Raw genomic sequence first — 20149 nt, forward strand, 5'->3', positions numbered from 1 at the left:
CACATCAATGGTGTCTTTTTCTCACACATTGCAATGTTAAGAAATGAAAAGAACCAGATTTTCATAAGTGCCTATAGAGAGGTTCATGCACACGCTTGACATGTATGCGCAAGAAGTAGGCGGGTTGAGTTTCATGCCTAAGGCATTACAGGGTTTGAGATTGCTAAGGCTTGTCAGATTTTCTAAATTACTTGGGCACGGCAGGGTGAGTGAAGGACAGTGTGGGAGTAAGAGTGACTGACTGATAGCATGGTCTAAAGGTAAGTAGAGTATGGGCAGCAGCTGTGAGCTTCTCCTATACAACGCTACCAGTATACCTCAGATTAGTCATACCCAACCTGAAGCAGTCCCTGCTATTCTCAGCCTGGGACCCCGCTCAGATCTGTTAACACAACTCCTGCTGTTTCAGTCCTGAATAGATGGACAGTCTTGCTGAATTGTACAGTGGCTTTTCTTCTATGAATGAACATCCGCTAGGGCATGGGGCCAAAATTGTCCCTTGTGGTTTCCTTCCTATTTCATGGGAGATGTAGAATTTTCACATTTGATGCCTCAGGTTGGAAATCAGGACACTTAGTTAACTGTCTATTGTTCTAAGCACCCATAACTCCCACTGGAAGTCAGTAAGAGCTGCAAGTGCTAAGCACCCCCTGAAAAGCCTAGCATTAGGCACCTGATTTTGAAAATGTTAGTCTGTATGACCCACTATGCACTGCTCCATCTTAATCAGAGCAGCCTTTCCCGTTGTCGTCTGGAGTCTTAAATATTTTAAGTTGTGTGCAGTTTATGCCAAGATCACACATTACTCTGCTAGCAGGCAACATGGAGGAGCTCGGATATCTGCTTGGACACACGTTCAGCTCTGAAGCTTCTGGCAAGATGCCAGTGTGACCCTTGTAGAAAGTTTCTACTACCCCTGCAGTTGGGACTAGTTTAGGATGTAGGAAGTAGACTGACTCTGAGCCCCTTTATCCCACACCACCAGAATGTCTGTTGTTTGTTTACTGTCTGCTTGCTAAGATCCCTTTTTGGCTTTTTACTTGTGGGTGCCATTATAAGATATATGCACATACCCGTGCTGGAAACAACAATGTGTTGCAGTGTTACCATATATAATGCTACTTTACTTTTATAGGTGTCATAACTAAGGGAAGATAAATTACATTTTGATCTGAAATTTGAAATGAGATGTAAAGTCAATGAGTCAGAGATACAAGGAGGCTTTGTTCTTGATGGTAGGATGTAAAGGAGAAAGTCTTTGAACTAGCAGCCCTGGATGAGCATGGGGGAGTACAGAGAAATATGGATTGTGAGATACCATGGAGCAAGTCCATGAGGCTTTTGGCAAGTGCATCCTGATACAAATGGGGGAACCAGTGGAGTTTTTTGAAGAGGAGGACAGGAGGATTGTGATAACCTTTCTTTTGTGTGTTAGAGGTGGGTAGAGGTATCCTGTATGTGGTGAGGCTTGTGGTGAACATGGAGAAGGGAGTTGAAATCAAGGTGAGCAGAAGAGGAGGTAAGGCTGGAGATTTCAGTAGTGTTTGAGTTGAGGCAGATGTTGGTGAGAGTGTGGAGCTGGGATGAACAGACCCATGAACAGGAACTGGGAAAGGAGGGTGAAGAATGATAGGAAGGTCGTAGGTAGCTGAAGTAAACGAACTAGAGTAAAGAAGGGAGGTGGCGGGAGATGCCTCTCCAGTAGATTCAAGTGCATTTTGTTACTGTTCACATCTCTTTTCCTTAGCAATGTGGGGGTGGTGGGGCAGCACTCTCTGATGTAGGTGCAGGATGAGGACTTGGGGTGACTTGTTTGAAAACAGTGTCCAGTTGATCTGAAAATGTGCATTAGGTGCTGAGGCCAGGGCCCCCTTTGAAAGCACAGACCTCTCAGTTCATTTGGGCATGCTGCATCGTTATAAAGAATGCAGTTTGCATGGCTTCTGATTAATGGTGTATTACAGGCCTGTATGTGTAAATTATGTATGACATGGAAATTCAGAATAATTAGCTGTCATCCCTCACTGGAGTAAATGAATTGTAGTGTTCATCATGCTATAGACAGCCCATTCCTTACTCTTAGCTATGATCTGATTTTTTTGTGTGTGCATTTATTCGGAGTATTTTTCTCCCGTACCTTAGACATTCTTTCTCTTCCCACCTCCCCTTGTTCATTAATTCATATCTGTCAGAGCATCTTCCCCACAATACTCAGGACTTACATGAGCCATTAGTCACATGTCCCACACCTCCAGGTCTTCCACTTGCTCTGCTTTCACCATACTCCACATCTCAAGGTCCCTGTAACTTAAATTTTCCTTTCTCCTCCGATCATATTTGATCTGTCTAATCATTCCTTTTGGTCTGGCTCTTCTGCACAACAGTGTGTCTCTGCCACTGGGGTGCCATTAGATTCATGTTAATCCCTCAGGCTTGGAAGCAGGCTTTACAGCAATAAAATCAGACTCCCTGTACTCAAGGGTTAATACTCCCTTGAGAGGCTGTATTGAGCGCTTCGTATATCAGCGCTTGTCCCTGCTAGGGAGAGAGTTAGGTATTGACAGTTTAATAATGAGATCTCATTGCTATTGACTTGCTCTCAGGGCCGTATTCCTGCTGTGCACTTTGCTGTGGTGCTTATCTACCTTTTGAACATGGCTTACAGTGCGATAAGGGCATAGCTTATTAAATACTAAAAACTACACTCAGGCAATGCGAAGGGCCTGACTTTGACTAACAAAAGCTAGGAATTCAGAGTGAAAGCACAGGACCAAATTCATCTCTCTCCACTGATTTTGATACTTACAAGAGAAATGAACTTGGCTTATTGCATCTACGTACAGGAGCATTACTGGTGTATCTGGACGTGTTTGGGAGTGGCGGGAACGTATGAGGCAGAGTGGTTTCCTGTGTTTGTGTGTGTGGTTGAAAAACTGATCTTTATTTTCCAGAAATATACAAACTTATTCTCTCATTTCTTCTTCTTCTTCTACTTCTCTGATGTACAGGACAGTGTTACATCTTATCAAAACTTTGCATAGGTGTTCTGACAATATACCATTTATGAATTCTTCTGTGGTTGCAAGCTGCATGTTCATGTAGCTGTCGACAGACACCAGGTAGCCCTTGTACTCCATTCCCTACTTCAGCTTCACCATCACCAGCTTCCCCGTCAACCCATTCAGCAAGGGCTTGGGATTCAGGGGCAAGCTCATGATAACGCAGCCTGGCACAAGGCAGCAGTAAAAACAAAAATTACCCACAGGGCTGCACGTGTGCCCGCTGGAATCTGAGAGAGGGTGGGGAGAGGGAAATATCTGTCCCTCTTTGGGGCAGGGTCAGTCTTTGTTACAGCACCTAGTACAGTTGATGCAAGGAAGGGAGTAGGGAAGGAAGGCTATGCCTGATGGCAGGAGCTACAGAGGGAGGAAGAGTCTCACTCCCAGTGGAGAGATGGGATATTGATATTTAGATGAGCAGAGGGGAGGCCCAATACAGTGTTTTCTTCGGGAGCATAGTACCAATTTTCAGGTGACTAAAAAATTACCACCTATCCCTATTCCCACCCACAATATATCAGGAGATGATTTATAGGGAGGCGGGTGGGACTTTAAAGCATTTTAAAACCTTTTTTGTAACATCTGTGGCTTATTCAAAATGAATGGTATAGTGTGAATGTTTTATTTACCCAAGAGTGGTAAAGCAGTGAGTGAGTTACAACTTCAGATAATCCCACATAGATGCCAATCAAACCATTATACCATGTCATCATGTATTCCGTGTGTATATGTGTAATAATAAAAAGGGCCTAATTAAAAATAAGATATTAATCTGTTGTTCTGTGTTGTGCTGTTGTGTCCAAAATTGTCTATTCTAGCAATTATTCTATTCTGCGTGATCATGGGAGACTTTAACTTCCCAGATATAGACTGGAGGACCAGTGCTAGTAATAATAACAGGGCTCAGATTTTCCTAGATGCGATAGCTGATGGATTCCTTCATCAAGTAGTTGCTGAACCGACTAGAGGGGATGCCATTTTAGATTTAATTTTGGTGAGTAGCGAGGACCTCATAGAAGATATAGTTGTAGGGGACAATCTTGGCTCAAGTGATCATGAGCTAATTCAGTTCAAACTAAATGGAAGGATTAACAAAAATAAATCTGCAACTAGAGTTTGATTTCAAAAGGGCTGACTTTCAAAAATTAAGGAAATTAGTTAGGGAAGTGGATTGGATTGAAGAATTTATGGATCTAAAGGTAGAGGAGGCCTGGGATTACTTTAAATCAAAGCTGCAGAAGCTATCGGAAGCCTGTATCCCAAGAAAGGGGAAAAAATTCATAGGAAGGAGTTGTAGACCAAGCTGGATGAGCAAGCATCTTAGAGAGATGATTAAGAAGAAACAGAAAGCATACAGGGAGTGGACGATGGGAGGGATCAGCAAGGAAAGCTACCTAATTGAGGTCAGAACATGTAGGGATAAAGTGAGACAGGCTAAAAGTCGAGTAGAGTTGGACCTTGCAAAGGGAATTAAAACCAATAGTAAAAGGTTCTATAGCCATATAAATAAGAAGAAAACTAAGAAAGAAGAAGTGGGGCTGCTAAACACTGAGGATGGAGTAGAGGTTACGGATAATCTAGGCATGGCCCAATATCTAAACAAATACTTTGCCTCAGTCTTTAATAAGGCTAAAGAGGATCTTGGGGATAACGGTAGCATGACAAATGGGAATGAGGATATGGAGGCAGATATTACCATATCTGAAGTAGGAGCGAAACTGAAACAGCTTAATGGGACTAAATCGGGGGGCCCAGATAATCTTCATCCAAGAATATTAAAGGAATTGGCACCTGAAATTGCAAGCCCATTAGCAAGAATTTTTAATGAATCTGTAAACTCAGGAGTTGTACCGAATGATTGGAGAATTGCTAATATAGTTCCTATTTTTAAGAAAGGAAAAAAAAGTGATCCGGGTAACTACAGGCCAGTTAGTTTGACATCTGTAGTATGCAAGGTCCTGGAAAAAATTTTGAATGAGAAATTAGTTAAGGACATTGAAGTCAATAGTAAATGGGACAAAATACAACATGGTTTTCAAAAGGTAGATCATGCCAAACCAACCTGATCTCCTTTTTTGAAAAAGTAACAGATTTTTTTAGATAAAGGAAACGCAGTGGATCTAATTTACCTAGATTTCAGTAAGGCATTTGATACCGTGCCACATGGGGAATTATTAGTTAAATTGGAGAAGATGGGGATCAATATGAACATCAAAAGGTGGATAAGGAATTGGTTAAAGGGGAGACTGCAACGGGTCCTACTGAAAGGCGAACTGTCAGGTTGGAGGAAGGTTACCAGTGGAGTTCCTCAGGGATCGGTTTTGGGACCAGTCTTATTTAATCTTTTTATTACTGACCTTGGCACAAAAAGTGGGAGTGTGCTAATAAAGTTTGCAGATACAAAGCTGGGAGGTATTGCCAATTCAGAGAAGGATCAGGATATTATACAGGAGGATCTGGATGACCTTGTAAACTGGAGTAATAGTAATAGGATGAAATTTAATAGTGAGAAGTGTAAGGTTATGCATTTAGGGATTAATAACAAGAATTTTAGTTATAAGCTGGGGACGCATCAATTAGAAGTAATAGAAGAGGAGAAGGACCTTGGAATATTGGTTGATCATAGGATGACTATGAGCTGCCAATGTGATATGGCTGTGAAAAAAGCTAATGCGGTTTTGGGATGCATCAGGAGAGGCATTTCCAGTAGGGATAAGGAGGATTTAGTACCATTATACAAGGCACTGGTGAGACCTCACCTAGAATACTGTGTGCAGTTCTGGTCTCCCATGTTTAAAAAGGATGAATTCAAACTGGAGCAGGTACAGAGAAGGGCTACTAGGATGATCGAGGAATGGAAAACTTGTCTTATGAAAGGAGACTTAAGGAGCTTGGCTTGTTTAGCCTAACTAAAAGAAGGTTGAGGGGAGATATGGTTGCTCTCTATAAATATATCAGAGGGATAAATACAGGAGAAGAAGAGGAATTATTTCGGCTCAGCACCAATGTGGACACAAGAACAAATGGGTATAAACTGGCCACCAGGAAGTTTAGACTTGAAATTAGACGAAGGTTTCTAACCATCAGAGGAGTGAAGTTTTGGAATAGCCTTCCAGGGGAAGCAGTGGGGGCAAAAGATCTATCTAGTTTTAAGATTCTACTCAATAAGTTTATGGAGGAGATGGTATGATGGGATAATGTGATTTTGGTAAGTAATTGATCTTTAAATATTCAGGGTAAATAGGACTAATCCCCTGAGATGAGATATTAGATGGATGGGATCTGAGTTACCCAGGAAAGAATTTTCTCGTAGTATCTGGCTGGTGAATCTTGCCCATATGCTCAGGGTTTAGCTGATTGCCATATTTGGGGTTGGGAAGGAATTTTCCTCCAGGGCAGATTGGAGAGGCTCTGGAGGTTTTTTGCCTTCCTCTGTTGCATGGGGCATGGTTGACTTGAGGGAGGCTTCTCTGCTCCTTGAAGTCTTTAAACCATGATTTGAGGACTTCAATAGCTCAGACATAGGTGAGGTTTTTGGTAGGAGTGGGTGGGTGAGATTCTGTGGCCTGCGCTGTGCAGGAGGTCGGACTAGATGATCAGAATGGTCCCTTCTAACCTTAGTATCTATGAATCTATGAAACTTGTTTCCCAAGTTTCAGCTACAATGTGAATTAAAATGGGTACATTTAAAAATCTCTGGAGAATGGGTGTATAATGGAAGTATAAGTTTTACCATAATGCTTGTAGGTAATGCTGATACATTACACTCCAGAGAACATTGTCCCCCAAATTGTTTTTGTGAGGACTTCATTGACTGTGTGTCTGATGGATTGTGTCATTGACAGCTGTTTGAAAGATTAAAATGTCATCTTGCTGCTGTTCAGGGGAACAATAGTTCTGTGTGTCTGCTATATTTAGGATGTGTGTGTTTTGGCTCAGGATGGGCTCTAGATGAGTGCATATGGTTGAACAGGCAGATCGAAAGGAATTTGACTACCCCTGTCTCTATAGTGCACTGCATGAGACATCCTCGATGCTGATTGGGGCCTCTGAGCTCTACTTCAGTGTAACTGTTGATAACAAGGAGTTTTGTGCCACGTCTGGTAACTGGATGTCTAACTCTGGCCTCCAGCCTCAAATATGTTGATTAAAAACTGCTGCTGACTTTGTCTCCATTGCATAATGTGAACCTGTGTTTCACTTCAGAAATGTGTGTATTGCCGGAAACGGATGAAGAAGGTGTCTGGTGCCTGCATTCAATGCTCCTACGAGCACTGCTCCACTTCCTTCCATGTGACCTGTGCACATGCCGCTGGGGTACCCATGGAGCCGGATGATTGGCCATATGTTGTGTCCATCACTTGCTTCAAACATAAAGCAGCCAACCACAATGTAAGTGTCTTCTATTTAAAATCCCTCCTATGTATTGTTTCTTTCATGTCTCTCTTGATCCCTAATTGGTCCCTTTCCTCTGTTCCATAGATCCAGTTGCGGAGGGAGATATCGCTGGGGCAGACTGTGATTACAAAGAACCGCAATGGACTCTACTACAGGTGTAAAGTAATTGGCATGACAACGCAAACCTTCTATGAAGTGAACTTTGACGATGGCTCTTACAGCGACAACGTTTACCCGGAAAGCATTACTGTAAGAAGCTCTTTAGATTCCTCTGTAACTGCAGGTAGAATCTGTAGCAGGAGTGGCCAAACTTACTGACCCTCCGAGCCACATACAATAATCTTCAGGAGATGCCTGCTGGGGCTGAAGGCCCGACCCCCTGCAGGCACGCCTCGCAGGGCTGAAGCACCAAGCTCCCCTCTTCCCGAGTCTGGTGGGCAGAGAATGAGGGGAGGGGGTGATGAGCTCTACGAGCTGCGCTTTAAGTGTAAAAGAGTCACATGCAGCTCGCGAGCTGCAGTTTGGCCACCCCAATCTATATGATGCAATGTTGAATCCTTGCCTACTTTGTGGGAAGGAACAACAGAGCATACCCTGAGAAATCTTTTTACAATGGGTTAAAAAATTGCTAGCCGCATAGCTGATGGATAAAGTGATCTTCATGCATCTCCTTATATATGGCTTTACTGATTATTACCTGGTTTCCTATCTTTTCTTCCTTAACCAACAGCTGCTGGCAGTGTTGGTCGCTGACGTAAGAGAACATAGTTTGTTCTGTCTTGCACACTAATTACATTTTTAAAGTCTCATTTTTTCCCTCCGAAGTCCTGTTTTGGGTAAATACAGGACAATGTGTAAGTATGTTTTAATATTGTAAATATATTAGAGTGGGCGGGGAGTGTATTGAGGAACTTGAGCAGGGTACTAAGAGTCAAGATTCTTGGGTTCTATTCCCAGTTCTGCCACTGACCTCCTATGTAATACTGTGGGCAAGTCATAGATTCATAGATACTAAGGTCAGAAGGGACCACTCTGATCATCTAGTCCGACCTCCTGCACAGCGCAGGCCACAGAATGTCACCCACCACTCCTATGAAAAACCTCACCCATGTCTGAGCTATTGAAGTCCTCAAATCATGGTTCAAAACTTCAAGGAGCAGAGAAGCCTCCCTCCAGTCAACCATGCCCCATGCTACAGAGGAAGGCGAAAAACCTCCAGGGCCTCTCCAATCTGCCCTGGAGGAAAATTCCTTCCCGACCCCAAATATGGCAATCAGCTAAACCCTGAGCATATGGGCAAGATTCACCAGCCAGATACCCAGGAAAGAATTTTCTATAGTAACTCAGATCCCATCCATCTAATATCCCATCTCAGGGGATTAGTCCTATTTACCCTGAATATTTAAAGATCAGTTACTTACCAAAATCCCATTATCCCATCATACCATCTCCTCCATAAACTAAACCAGTGCCAGGTGTCAATTAACACCTCTTCCCCTGTGCTTGTAAAATGAGGGTAATACATCACAGGATGGTCTGAGCTACTTTGACCACCTTGGATGAGTTCCACAGAATTGCAAAGTATTATCACCGGCAGCTGGTGCAAACAGTTGGTTCAGTACTTGAGCAATGGGTTGTAACCTGCCTATGCTTAGTGAGTTTTTGAACAGATGCAAATTTGCTTATGGTGTGGTAGCCTCCTGGGTTCTTGCGTTAAAGCATCATGTAATTGTGATATCTTCCATGAGTGGTCACTCTGATAAAGGTGGTCAACTTGTTCCCAAATTTTATTCATCTGTTGTTTTCCTGACTTTCTTCTGTCTTTAGAGCAGAGACTGCATTCAGATGGGACCCCCTCCAGAAGGCGAGTTGGTTCAGCTGCAGTGGACTGATGGAATCATCTATAAGGCCAAGTTCATTGCAGCCCAGATCAGTCAGATTTATCAGGTAAATAGGGAGGGGTCTAAAAATTCTACCACAGCACCTGTGTGTTACACAAGCTTTATTCCTCGCAGGTACAGAAGGCTTGTTGTATTTATGAAAACGTAATGTGACCTCCAGAGTTAATATTTCCTGGATTCTTATAGGAACTGTAATGCTCCTAATGAAGAGAGTCAGGAAAAGTGTCTTCAGTGGCAGATTTTGGATGCACGTACACACACGTATGCCTCTCTATATTTACACATACCTGCTTTTAGAAATTCACAATGGGTTCTTTTCATTTACACCTTTTCTCTGTGATGAAAAAGGATGCTTGAGTTGGTATATGTAGCTGTGCAGTGGATAAGCAACTATATAGAAAAGTGGGAGTGGTTAGTGAATGCTTAAAGGATTTGTTAAATTTAATATACAATTTCTCGCCCAAAGTAAATTTTCTCTCTCAAAGATAAATCGTTTGATTTAAAAAAAGAAAGAAAAAAAAATCGTTGATCTAAAGAGGTCTCTGATCTCTGGAAGATGCTTTGATTGGAAATCTAAGTCTTCCCTTGCCCCTTTTACAAGTGTTTCTGGCAGAGCTTTTGCTTATGATGAGGAGTTTGAGAGAGAGAGAGAGGAGTTACCTAAACACAGAGAACTTGCTGAAGAGGGGGCCTTTCAGATCCACTAGGGGGATACCTGTTGGGGACTGGATGATTTGGGTTTGATAATGGATTACTAGGACATCATGTGACCCAGGTCAAAAGTGACTTGATATCATCACTGTCTGTTGGCTGTTCAATGGCCTGTGTGAAATGAGCTTTATGACCTCCGCTTCCTTAACAAACAGGTATTTAGGTAATTAAAACCCTCTTGGTAATAAAAGTGGAGATCAGGAATAGAATGGGCTTGGAGACTTGACACTTGCTGCCCTGGAGAGTCATGGGAAGGTACATGGCAGAGCAGTATGTGGGAACAGTGTCCTGCTGCTATATCTCCTTTACCTATTCTGTGAATAATTAGAAGCCTCCAGTCCTGTCAGTCATATCACCAACTACCTTTTCTAGCAGAGAACAGAAGCAGCCAATTTTGTAGCCCACAAGTCTGAGTGCTGAAGCAGTTTTTTCTTGTGTTTTGTACCACATGTGGGATTTCTGTTTACAGAAGGCTAGCAATCAGAAATCTGAAAGAATCAGCATTTCAATATGAAGTTCCACAAAATTCAACATTGTCATTTGACTACATCTAGGTTAAATGGGCCACAAGAAGTTTCAAAATTACCAGGATTCTGGGAGGTTTCAAGTGCACCCTGCGCACCTCAGTTTAACCAAACACACACACTGAAACTTACAAACTATTTTGTGCAGTGTAGATTCGCGTTCCTAAGTAATCTTGAAAAGTGTGGTGGGAGAAATTTCCCAGGACACTTGTCTAAGAGGCACTTACTATACCGTTTAGTCTTTTCGCAAAAATAGCCTAAGGTCTTGAAGAGCATCATAATCCACAGATTTGTATCCTAAATATCTCTTTGGCATGATGCTCCAAAGAAAAGGCAGTCTGATTTTTAACATAAATTTTAACTTTTGTACGGTTCCATTGAAAATCTGTTCCGTTTTCTTTCTGATTTAGTTACAATATAGGAAATTCACATATTGATTAAAATAGCATTAAAAGCTAATAATATGTAAAGAAACATCTATGTTACCAGCACTAAATTAGAACAAAATATGCAGGCACGAGGGCATTTGTACATTTTGCAACTCATGCAGTTACTTGTTCCATGTTTTGCACATTCAGGTTAGGTGCATATCTTTTGAAAATTTAACTCCAGTGGTTTGTCTTTAAACCTCATTCGTGTGTGTATTCAGAATGGAGACTTAAACTACCGATAACTTATTCCCTTGTGCCTAGTTGTTACAGCTGATGTATAGCTCTTAGTTAAGAGACTACAGTAAGTGGTGTTGACCTTGCATAGCTGATAAACCACAATACCTGGGTTCAACAGGAGGGGCAAGTTCAGACATAGGGCTGATTTACACTAGAAGTGCTACATCGGTCCAGCCACACCAGTGCAGCTGTGCTGCTGTAGTGTGTCTGGTGAAGATGCTCTATGCTGACAGGAGAGAGCTCTTCTCTCGGCATAATTGCTCTATCTCAGTGAGAGAGAGTAGCTATGTCTGTGGGAGAGCATCTCCTGCCAACATAGCGCTGTCCACATTGGCGCTTAGGTTGGTGTAACTTGCATCACTCGGGCTGGGCAGGGGGAAGGCTTTTTCACACCCCTGAGCAACATAAGCAGTAATGTAGACCTGCCCATAGATTTTTTTTTTTTTTTTTGGTCCCTCTGAATTTCCTCAATTTTAAATCAGACCCTACCTTTCTTTTAAACCGTATTGTTTGTTTTCTGCATTATCCAGGAGGCTATTGTAAGTCTTCAACAAAGCAAGCAAGAGGCTCTGAGAATATTTATTTTATGGTTTAAAATTTCATGTGCTCATTTTCATGAATAAACATCCCTGTAACATCTCCTGTTACATAATTCATGATAGGTTTCAGAGTAGCAGCCATGTCAGTCTGTATCCGCAAAAAGAAAAGGAGTACTTGTGGCACCTTAAAGACTAGCAAATTTATTTGAGCGTAAGCTTTCGTGAGCTACAGCTCGCTTCATCGGATGTAATCAGAGAGGTTTGAAATGAGGAGTTAACATCACCACTTTTTACACCTGACTGATTATTATTCCTTGTTAAAACACAAATGTATTTTGACTTGTTTGAAGAAAATTTTAATTTAAGAAGGAAGAAGGGCTTATTAATGTGAGTGTAATACCAATGCTATGACAGGGGATGGGTGTTTTTTCTGTGTCCATCAGAGAATCCTGGGAACTTTTTAGGCTGATAAAAGGAGGTGAGGAGAGACTTGTTAGGTGTAAATGGAGAAGCCAGTCACCTGATTACTACTATGCTCTCTGCAGGTAGAGTTTGAAGATGGCTCCCAGCTGATGGTAAAACGTGGTGATATTTACACATTGGAGGAGGAGCTTCCTAAGAGAGTGAAATCTCGCCTGGTGGGTATCAGCTCCTCAGGAGAAAACATGAAGAGCAGCTTCTCACATGTGCTCATTAGATTTTCTTTTAAAGGCTGTTTGAAAGTGACCTAAAAAGCTCCCTCTACCTTCTAGAACTAGAGCTCCGGGGCTGGAGCACCCACAGGAAAATTTGGTGGTTGCAGAGCACCCACCAGCAGCTCCCTCGCCCTATGCCTGGCCCCTGCTCACCTCACCTCCGCCCCTGAACTCTCTGCTTCTACGCCCCCCCCCCCCCGGCTTCCCATGAATCAGCTGTTCGGTGGGAAGCCTGGGAGGGCTGGGAAGTCAGGCGGCGGCTTCCTTCTCAGGCCCAGGGAGTTGGAGGGGAGCAGTTCCCCTGCCCCCCCCCCCAGTTACCTGCGGTGGCACGGGCAGCTCCCCCCTAACCCCCCGCCCCAGCTCACCTCTGCCTCCCTGGGCCTGAGCGGGAAGCCGCCACCTGCTTCCCAGCCCACCCTGGCTTCCCGCGTGAACAGCTGATTTGTGGGAAGCTGGGGGGTGGCGAAGCAGGGCGGGGCAGCACATTCGGGGAGGAAGCGGAGGCAGAGCGGAGGTGAGCTGGGGCCTGGTGTGGGGCGAGGAGCTGCTGGTGGGTGCTCTGCACCCACCAAATTTTCCCCTTGGGCGCTCCAGCCCTGGAGCACCCCATGGAGTCGGCGCCAAAGGCGCCACTTTTGCCCAGTTAAATTTAGAAGCCCTTTTAGAACTGGTTGTCCCTCACGGAACAGCTGGTTCTAAAAGGGCTTCTAAATTTAACAGTCGGTTCTAGCGAACCGGTGTGAACTGGCTCCAGCTCACCACTGCCTGGAGGATACCAGTTACAGACTCCACCACTGAAATGTTGCCACCTGCAGGGTGAGAAGATAATGGTCAGGTCAACTGACCTGCATCCCAGTGGTGTCTTGGAAATGTTGGCCAACGATACTGAAATAAAAAACTTCCAAACAGACATTAAAAATCCCATGGAACACAGAGGACCCTACTTTTTTAAGCTTCCTCTTAAAGACCATCATATAGTCTGTCTACACTATGAGCTAGTGGTGTGATTCGCCCTGCTTATGTGTATATATACTTGCACTACATATTACCTGTGCTACTATAGCTACACAACTACAGGAGCTCCTCACTTAACATTGTAGTTATGTTCCTGAAAAACGTGACTTTAAGTGAAACAATGTTAAGCAAATCCAGTTTCCCCATAAGAATTAATGTAAATGGGGGGGTAGGTTCCAGGGAAATTTTTTTTTGCCAGACAAAAGACATTCTACACATTTTAAACAATTTTAAAAAAACAATTGAATACTACAGTCGTTCCTGAGTATGAAGCTTGGTTGAGGTGGTGGAGTCAGAGTGGAAGAGGGTGGATTGTCCTGCTGCTCCTCTTGCTGAACTTTCTGAACTCAAAAAACACACCTAGAGATTGTCGTTTTGCTTTCCTTTTTTTCTTGGTAAATTTCTTTATAGCAAGTCATTAGATGACCAACTCCCCTAATCACTTTGGAGCTGCGTTCCCTGTCAGGATCGTCATCACTCAGGATTTGCAAGCCAGCTTCAATCATTTGGAAAGCTTCAGAAAGATGTTTGGCAGTCAAATTTCGATGGGCTGGTGGTTCTTCTATTTCTTGGCCCTCTTCTTCCATTGCTCTTGTCGCCTCTAGTTGCATCAGAACTTCATTGGTTAGCTCTTCTCCGTGTGATTGCAGAAGTTGTGTAACGTTGGCTTCTTCCACCTCATCAAAACCTGCTTTCCTGGCAAAGACTTCATAGCGGGGACAACATCTTTAAATCCTATTAAGTCACTGGAGACAATAAGGCAGGCAAGGAGGCTGAAGGTGCTGTAGGCTAGGAGAAACATGTTGCGCACCAGCAGCGGCAGCTTCCCTTACTCTGCAAGCACCAGGGGCAGGGGGCTCAACCCTCAGCCCACCCACTCCACCCCTTCCCCCAAGCCCCCACCCTTGACCCACCTCTTCTCTCCCCCCCCAACCTCATCCCCCTTTACTTTGCAGGCTGCTTCCTCGATCATACCCCCTACCTCCTAGGAGGCAGGGGAGGGAGGGGGAGCCTGCGTGCCGAGTCCTCACTCCTACCCCCTTCCCTCCTAAATGTGGCAAGCCAGCTGATTGCCATGGGCAGGAGGCGGGGGGGGGGAGGAGGGGAAAGGTGCTGATCTGCAGCGTTTGCTAGGTGGGGACGCTGTGGGGAGGGGAGAGTAGGGAGGCTGCCTGCTGTGGAGAAAGCCCGCAGCCAAACAACGTAAGAGTGGAGCATTGCTCAGCTTTAAACGAGCATGTTCCCTAATTGATCAGCAACGAAACAACATTAACCGGGGCAACTTTAAGTGAAGAGTTCCTGTATTTACACTCGAGCTATCTGGATGAGAGCTAGTGTGGGGGTGTGTACACAAGTGGGGGAATCGCACCCCATAGTGTAGGCATAGTTCCATGCAGTTAACTGTGGCTGAATTTAGTTGGCCTAGAAAATAGGAGGGACTGAGTTGATATTACTAAGCTTGGAATTTGTGGCTCGAGTTTTTTCCCCAAAACCTGATGCTTGACTTTTGAAGTCATCCCCTCTAGCAAGAACATGAGATCAGATGCTCAGAGCAATGAAACACATACAGCTTCTTGCTTTGTTCTAGATGCCTGTGATATCAACTGTTGCATGATAAAGGCAAAAGGATTTTAGGAACTGCCATACCAAGTTCCACCGGTAATCACCAGAGTCCATGGTCTGTCTGACCACTAACGCTGTCTGTGGCCACTAACAGAGGCTTGAAGTTGCACATAAAATAAAAAATAAACCCCTGTAATGGACATTTATGTGGAATAAACTACCTGTGGGAATTATGAAGAAACTTCTCCAACTGGTTATACGTTAGTTTATGCCATGAAATATGAAAGGGTTTTTTAGTCCCTTATAAAATGCTTTGATCATCTCTAATGTAACTCTAGATGTTGTCATTATCCAAATAGATATCTCATCCTCTTTTGAATCCTCTGGTCTCAGACATTTTGTGGCAATGAATTCCACAGATTAACTATGCTGTGTGTAATTTACTTTTGTACTTTTTTCAAGTGGATTCTGGGGGCAGAGGAGCTGTTTGCGTTTGCTTTTATCAGGTGAACAGAGATCGTCAGTCTTTCTTTAGACAATATTTTTGTTAGTATCTGGCTGCAGTTCTGCCTTTCAGCAAAGCTGATGAATTTGAGTGGTGAGGTAGTGTGGGTGGGGATGTCACTTTTGATGGATCCTGACCTTCAGGCATTGTAACATTTCCAGGGTGACTGACACACACATCCACTCCCCTTCGTGCACACTCTGATGAAAGGTGAATAACTCACATCTGACCTGAAACTCTTAATTATTTCTGCATATCTCCTGTTCCCAAAGATTTTTAGTGTGAGTGACATACAAGATACTCTAATAAAGAGCAGCTGGATAAAGGAAGGAAGCAACAGGAAGTAACCACGCTTACCAGGAACCTTCTCTCTGCTTTGAGAGTGAGAGGCAGTGTATAAGCTATGTCATGTCTTCTTACAACAAACAGACCCCCCCATGACTAAGGAAGTGAGAGAAGCTTCCTTTACCAGGGTGCTTTTTATGATGAATGAATAACCTGAGCAGACAGAGAAGGGCTCCAGTGGCAGAAGATTTGTGGATAGGAGTTAGAGAATGGAAGAGAACCTGCTACAGAAATGAAGCAGATTTGAAGTTGTTTTTGAGTTTGGTCCTACAAGCCACGTGTGTTCCTCAGAGCTAGTCCCTGCACTCTCCAGCCTTCAGTGGTTCTCTAGCATGTATGTAACACAATGTTCACTTTCTCCTGTCCAAGCAGTTATGTTAAATAGGTGTGCTTCTCTCTCGTGCATCTTCCCCCTCTAATGATTGTACTTTCCTGTCTCCTGTAGTCCCTCAGCACTGGGGCCCCTCAGGAAGGAGTGTTTTCCGGAGACGAAGTGAAAGCCGCCAAGCGCCCCCGAGTGGGGAATTCCAGGAATCCTGAGGACTATGGACAGAACCCAGATTATTTGGCCTTCATGGAGACCCTGCTGCAGACGCAGTACCAACCAGGACCACAGAGCAACATCTTTTAACCAGGATTAATAATAATAATTAAAAAATTAACCCTTTTCAACCCTGAGGAAAAATAACCAGGAAACTGTGGAACAAAAGGCCAGCCCCGTGCAATAGCCTGCTGTGAATTCCTTTCTTCGGCTCTTGGTTTGGACTGCAAGAAAATCCTGTCTGGCTACAGGCTACCTCTACTCTGTCAGCTGCATTGCTGACTAATAGAATAGGGAGCTCAAAACCCCTTCAGACAGCATTTCACATGAAGACTTCGGAAGAGTTTGTACTAGTGGAGCTTTGTGACTGGCTCCTTTTTTTTTTTAAGGTTTGGAAAGGGTTAAAATTAATGAAAAATGAAATGACTCAGATTTTTAAACCACATCAAACTCTTTTGTCTTTAAAAGGTGCTATTTCACTGACTACTGAAGCAGCCTTTGGAATCCTGATTTCTGTACATATAAATCACCTTTGTGACGTTTTCTATAAATGAGCATTATTAAGAAAAAAAACACAAACAAAAATAGGAAAGCAACAATTTCCACAAATAATTTTTTCTAGATCATGGCTTTAAAACAGAAAAAAAAAATAAAATCATTACTCCCTCCTCCCCACCACTGAAATGTAATTTAACACTGCAGTGGGGAGAGAGAACAAGAGCAGACATCGTAGGTTGTTTTTTAAAGCAATGTTTTCTTTGTAACCTGGGAAGCGGGGAAAGAAATGTCTCATAACCCGAATGTTGTTGCAGCTGATGAATTAGATGGTGGGTGTGTGCATTTCTGCCCTGTCATCAGCAAAGGGCAACCAATGGGGAAATGGCTGGACATTAGTATTTGCTCCTTCTACTCCTCTTCCTTGCCTTTTTCCTTCCCCATCTTTGCAGTCACTGAGACTCTGCAGCCTCAAGTGTGTATGCCTTTCGATTCAGATATGCCACTTGATTCTTCCCCTCACCGATCTGGCAGGCATTGTTCTGTTGCTGCCATACCCTTTAAGAGCTGCCACCCCCACCTTCCTATCGAGAGTGGCATGCAAGGGGATTGTTCTGGCTCTCTATTAGGCATAGCTCCCAGAGGAACTTTTTCCTTTTTCTTTGGTTTTGAGCTGTGTAGCTTACAGTTGCGTGAATCATTCCATGACAGAAGCCTTGGAGGTGTGTGTATATTCTCTTCTTCCCCCTCCCCCCCATTAAAGAAGAAATTCCCCAAATGCCTTCAATTGTTGTGACATCCTTTCCTTAGGTAAGGAGTGAGCCTTTGAGATGCTCCTGGTGAAGCGGGATGAAAGCCTGCATTTGTTTGGGCTCAGTTCATTGAGTATTAAAATGAGTGTTAAAGTCAGAAACAAATCTTGAAATACTGAGTAGGCAGCTCCCACCTGAACTCTGTGTAAGCACCGCCTCCTGTAGAACTGTTAGGGAACAGTGTTGCATAAAAGGCCTGATCCAAAGCCCATCAAAGTTGGTGGAAAGAGACTCCCACTGACTTCAGAGGGCTTTGAATCAGGTTTGAAGTGAAGAGAAATAAGTAGACTTTGTGAAGAACTCCAGGGAGATGAGGCTGCTGCAGTGTGTGTGCATGGGGATGGGGATATGGTACTTATACAACACATATTCAATCCCACCTTTGTGTCTTTCCCTGTGAGTTGACAAAGCTATCCAGGAAACGCATCCTCTGCAATCTTTTTCACTTGAGTCCCAGAAATTTCTGAGCAGGGAGGAACAATACTCTCTTTTTAAGCCCCCTTGTAATACAGTCAATATTTTTTTTTAAGTGACTGTTTAGATATCTTCAGGGGAACGTGGGAAGCATTTGGGGGATAACATGGTAATTATTAGCATCTTAAGAGACTGGACAGATATTCAGCTGTCCCAGTCAGAGAATGGAAATGGAGTGAAGTGTTCTTTCTTGGGGGAATTAGAATTCCCTTCGTTTCTTGCTGCCTCTGCTGAGAGGTGTTTTACTTTTTTTTCTTTTTTCTTTTTTTAAGTGTGTGTTATAACACAGTGTGAAATCCTTTTAGGAAGTTTTATTCTTATTTTTTTCTTCTATATTTTAAGTTTTCAATTTCTCCAAATGAATCTGTCTCCAAAAAAGCATTAGACTGAATTTATAAAAAAAGAATGTACTTTTTTTGGTTTGTTTTTTCTTTAAAGGAAAAAAGGACACTGTTCTTAAAAGCCTCGTTTTGTGTCATTTTGGATAGAAGACTAATTAGAACCTAGTTAAAGTCTCTTTCCTTTATTTTCTGCCGCACCCTGTATAGCGATTACTCCTGCATAGCTGTCTCCTGTTGGCTAGAACATGATTTAAAAGATAATTTGCTTGTATAAAAGAAAAAAATGGATGTTTTAATGGTTGCCAGGCCACAGAGAAATATTTAAAACAATTGAAAGAGAATTTAAACAGCAGAGGATTTTTTTTGGGAGGGGGAAGGGGGAGGTAGGGTGGGATGGGCTGGGGGGTTGTGAGCAGTGGGCGGATTTCCTCTGCATGTTAAAAGTCCTGACTGAAGTAGCATCATTACTGTATTCATATGTAGTACCTTTTTTAAATACTATTTATATTGTAAAAACAAACAAAAAAAAAGTGTTTCCCTGACCCCCATATTCAGATGGTGAGTTATGTTTAACCGTGAATCTGGAACTGTAGAATGCCCTTCTTTGTTGCTGGGTTTTTCCTGTTTTGTTTGTTCTTAAATCCCTCTTTTGGTTCAGGAATGACTTGTGCAGTTTATCTATAATGACCACGTTGAAGGTTTCTGTGCATCAGACTATGGAAAAGGAAATAGGAAATGCACACTTCTTCCCCACCCCACCCCCCCAGTGAAATATATTTGTAAGTGTCTGATTATGTGCTATAAAATTATTGATTTTTTTCCTCTTAGATTAAGAATGTGATGTATTTTTTTTGCATTTTTTTTCTCTGCCTCTAGGTTCATAATGAATTAAAGGCTGTTGAGCACTTCAGAATTAGTTTTTAGGAGGTTGAAGTCTCTTCATTTCTATATAAAAGCTATTGTGCTGAAGGGGAAGAAATCTCCCAAGTCAGAGTGGTTGGTGAAAGCTGACCAGTAATTCGGTCATGAGAAGCTAAGGTTGGTGAATTGGAATGTGGTCTGTCCCTTCTCTCCTAAGAGCAGGACAAGAGCTCTGTTCTTGCACCCCCAACAGTTCAGAATTGAAATTGCAATGATCCAAGGTCCAGGACTTGGTATAGCTGCATCAGTTCCATAGAAGCACTGGTTAGTTACTGACCAGTGAGAGGTTTTTAAGGCTCTGTCAGAGGTTTTAAGAAGAGGTTAGACAAACACCTGACAGGGATGGTCTAGATAATATTTAGTCCTGCTTTCAAGCAGGGGACTGGATGAGTTGACCTATCGAGGTCCCTTCCAATCCTACATTTCTGTGATTCTGTAAACCACCAGTGGATATGTATTACTGGGAATCTGTCTTTTAGCCATCCCAGTAGTGGTTCAGCATGCCTGTCTAGCCCTTGCAGGTCACACAGATAATGAACCTTTTAAAATCATCCTTCTGATTGTCACCACCCTTTTTTCCTTCACTTGAGTTCTGACATTGTTTTGTAGAGACATCTCACAAACTGCTACAGTTAGTGAC

At 43.1% G+C, this 20149-nt stretch overlaps 1 protein-coding gene and 1 pseudogene across 3 annotated transcripts in view; one reads left to right on the plus strand and one right to left on the minus strand.

Moving 5' to 3' along the window:
- The window catches only part of KDM4B (lysine demethylase 4B), a 224851-nt gene that overhangs the window by 167569 nt on the left and 37133 nt on the right, over positions 1-20149 (plus strand). For all 3 annotated transcript variants that reach the window (XM_038383771.2, XM_043502583.1, XM_038383772.2), the window contains 5 exons: positions 7266-7451; positions 7542-7706; positions 9285-9404; positions 12346-12438; positions 16371-19626. In XM_038383771.2, the coding sequence (XP_038239699.1) occupies positions 7266-7451; positions 7542-7706; positions 9285-9404; positions 12346-12438; positions 16371-16556 (750 nt within the window). In that variant the 3' untranslated portion in view covers positions 16557-19626. The remainder of the gene's footprint in view (positions 1-7265; positions 7452-7541; positions 7707-9284; positions 9405-12345; positions 12439-16370; positions 19627-20149) is intronic.
- LOC119848241 lies at positions 2964-3215 on the minus strand (annotated as a pseudogene).

The sequence above is a fragment of the Dermochelys coriacea genome, chromosome 25 (assembly GCF_009764565.3).
Source record: "Dermochelys coriacea isolate rDerCor1 chromosome 25, rDerCor1.pri.v4, whole genome shotgun sequence".
NCBI classification, from domain to species: Eukaryota; Metazoa; Chordata; order Testudines; family Dermochelyidae; genus Dermochelys; species Dermochelys coriacea.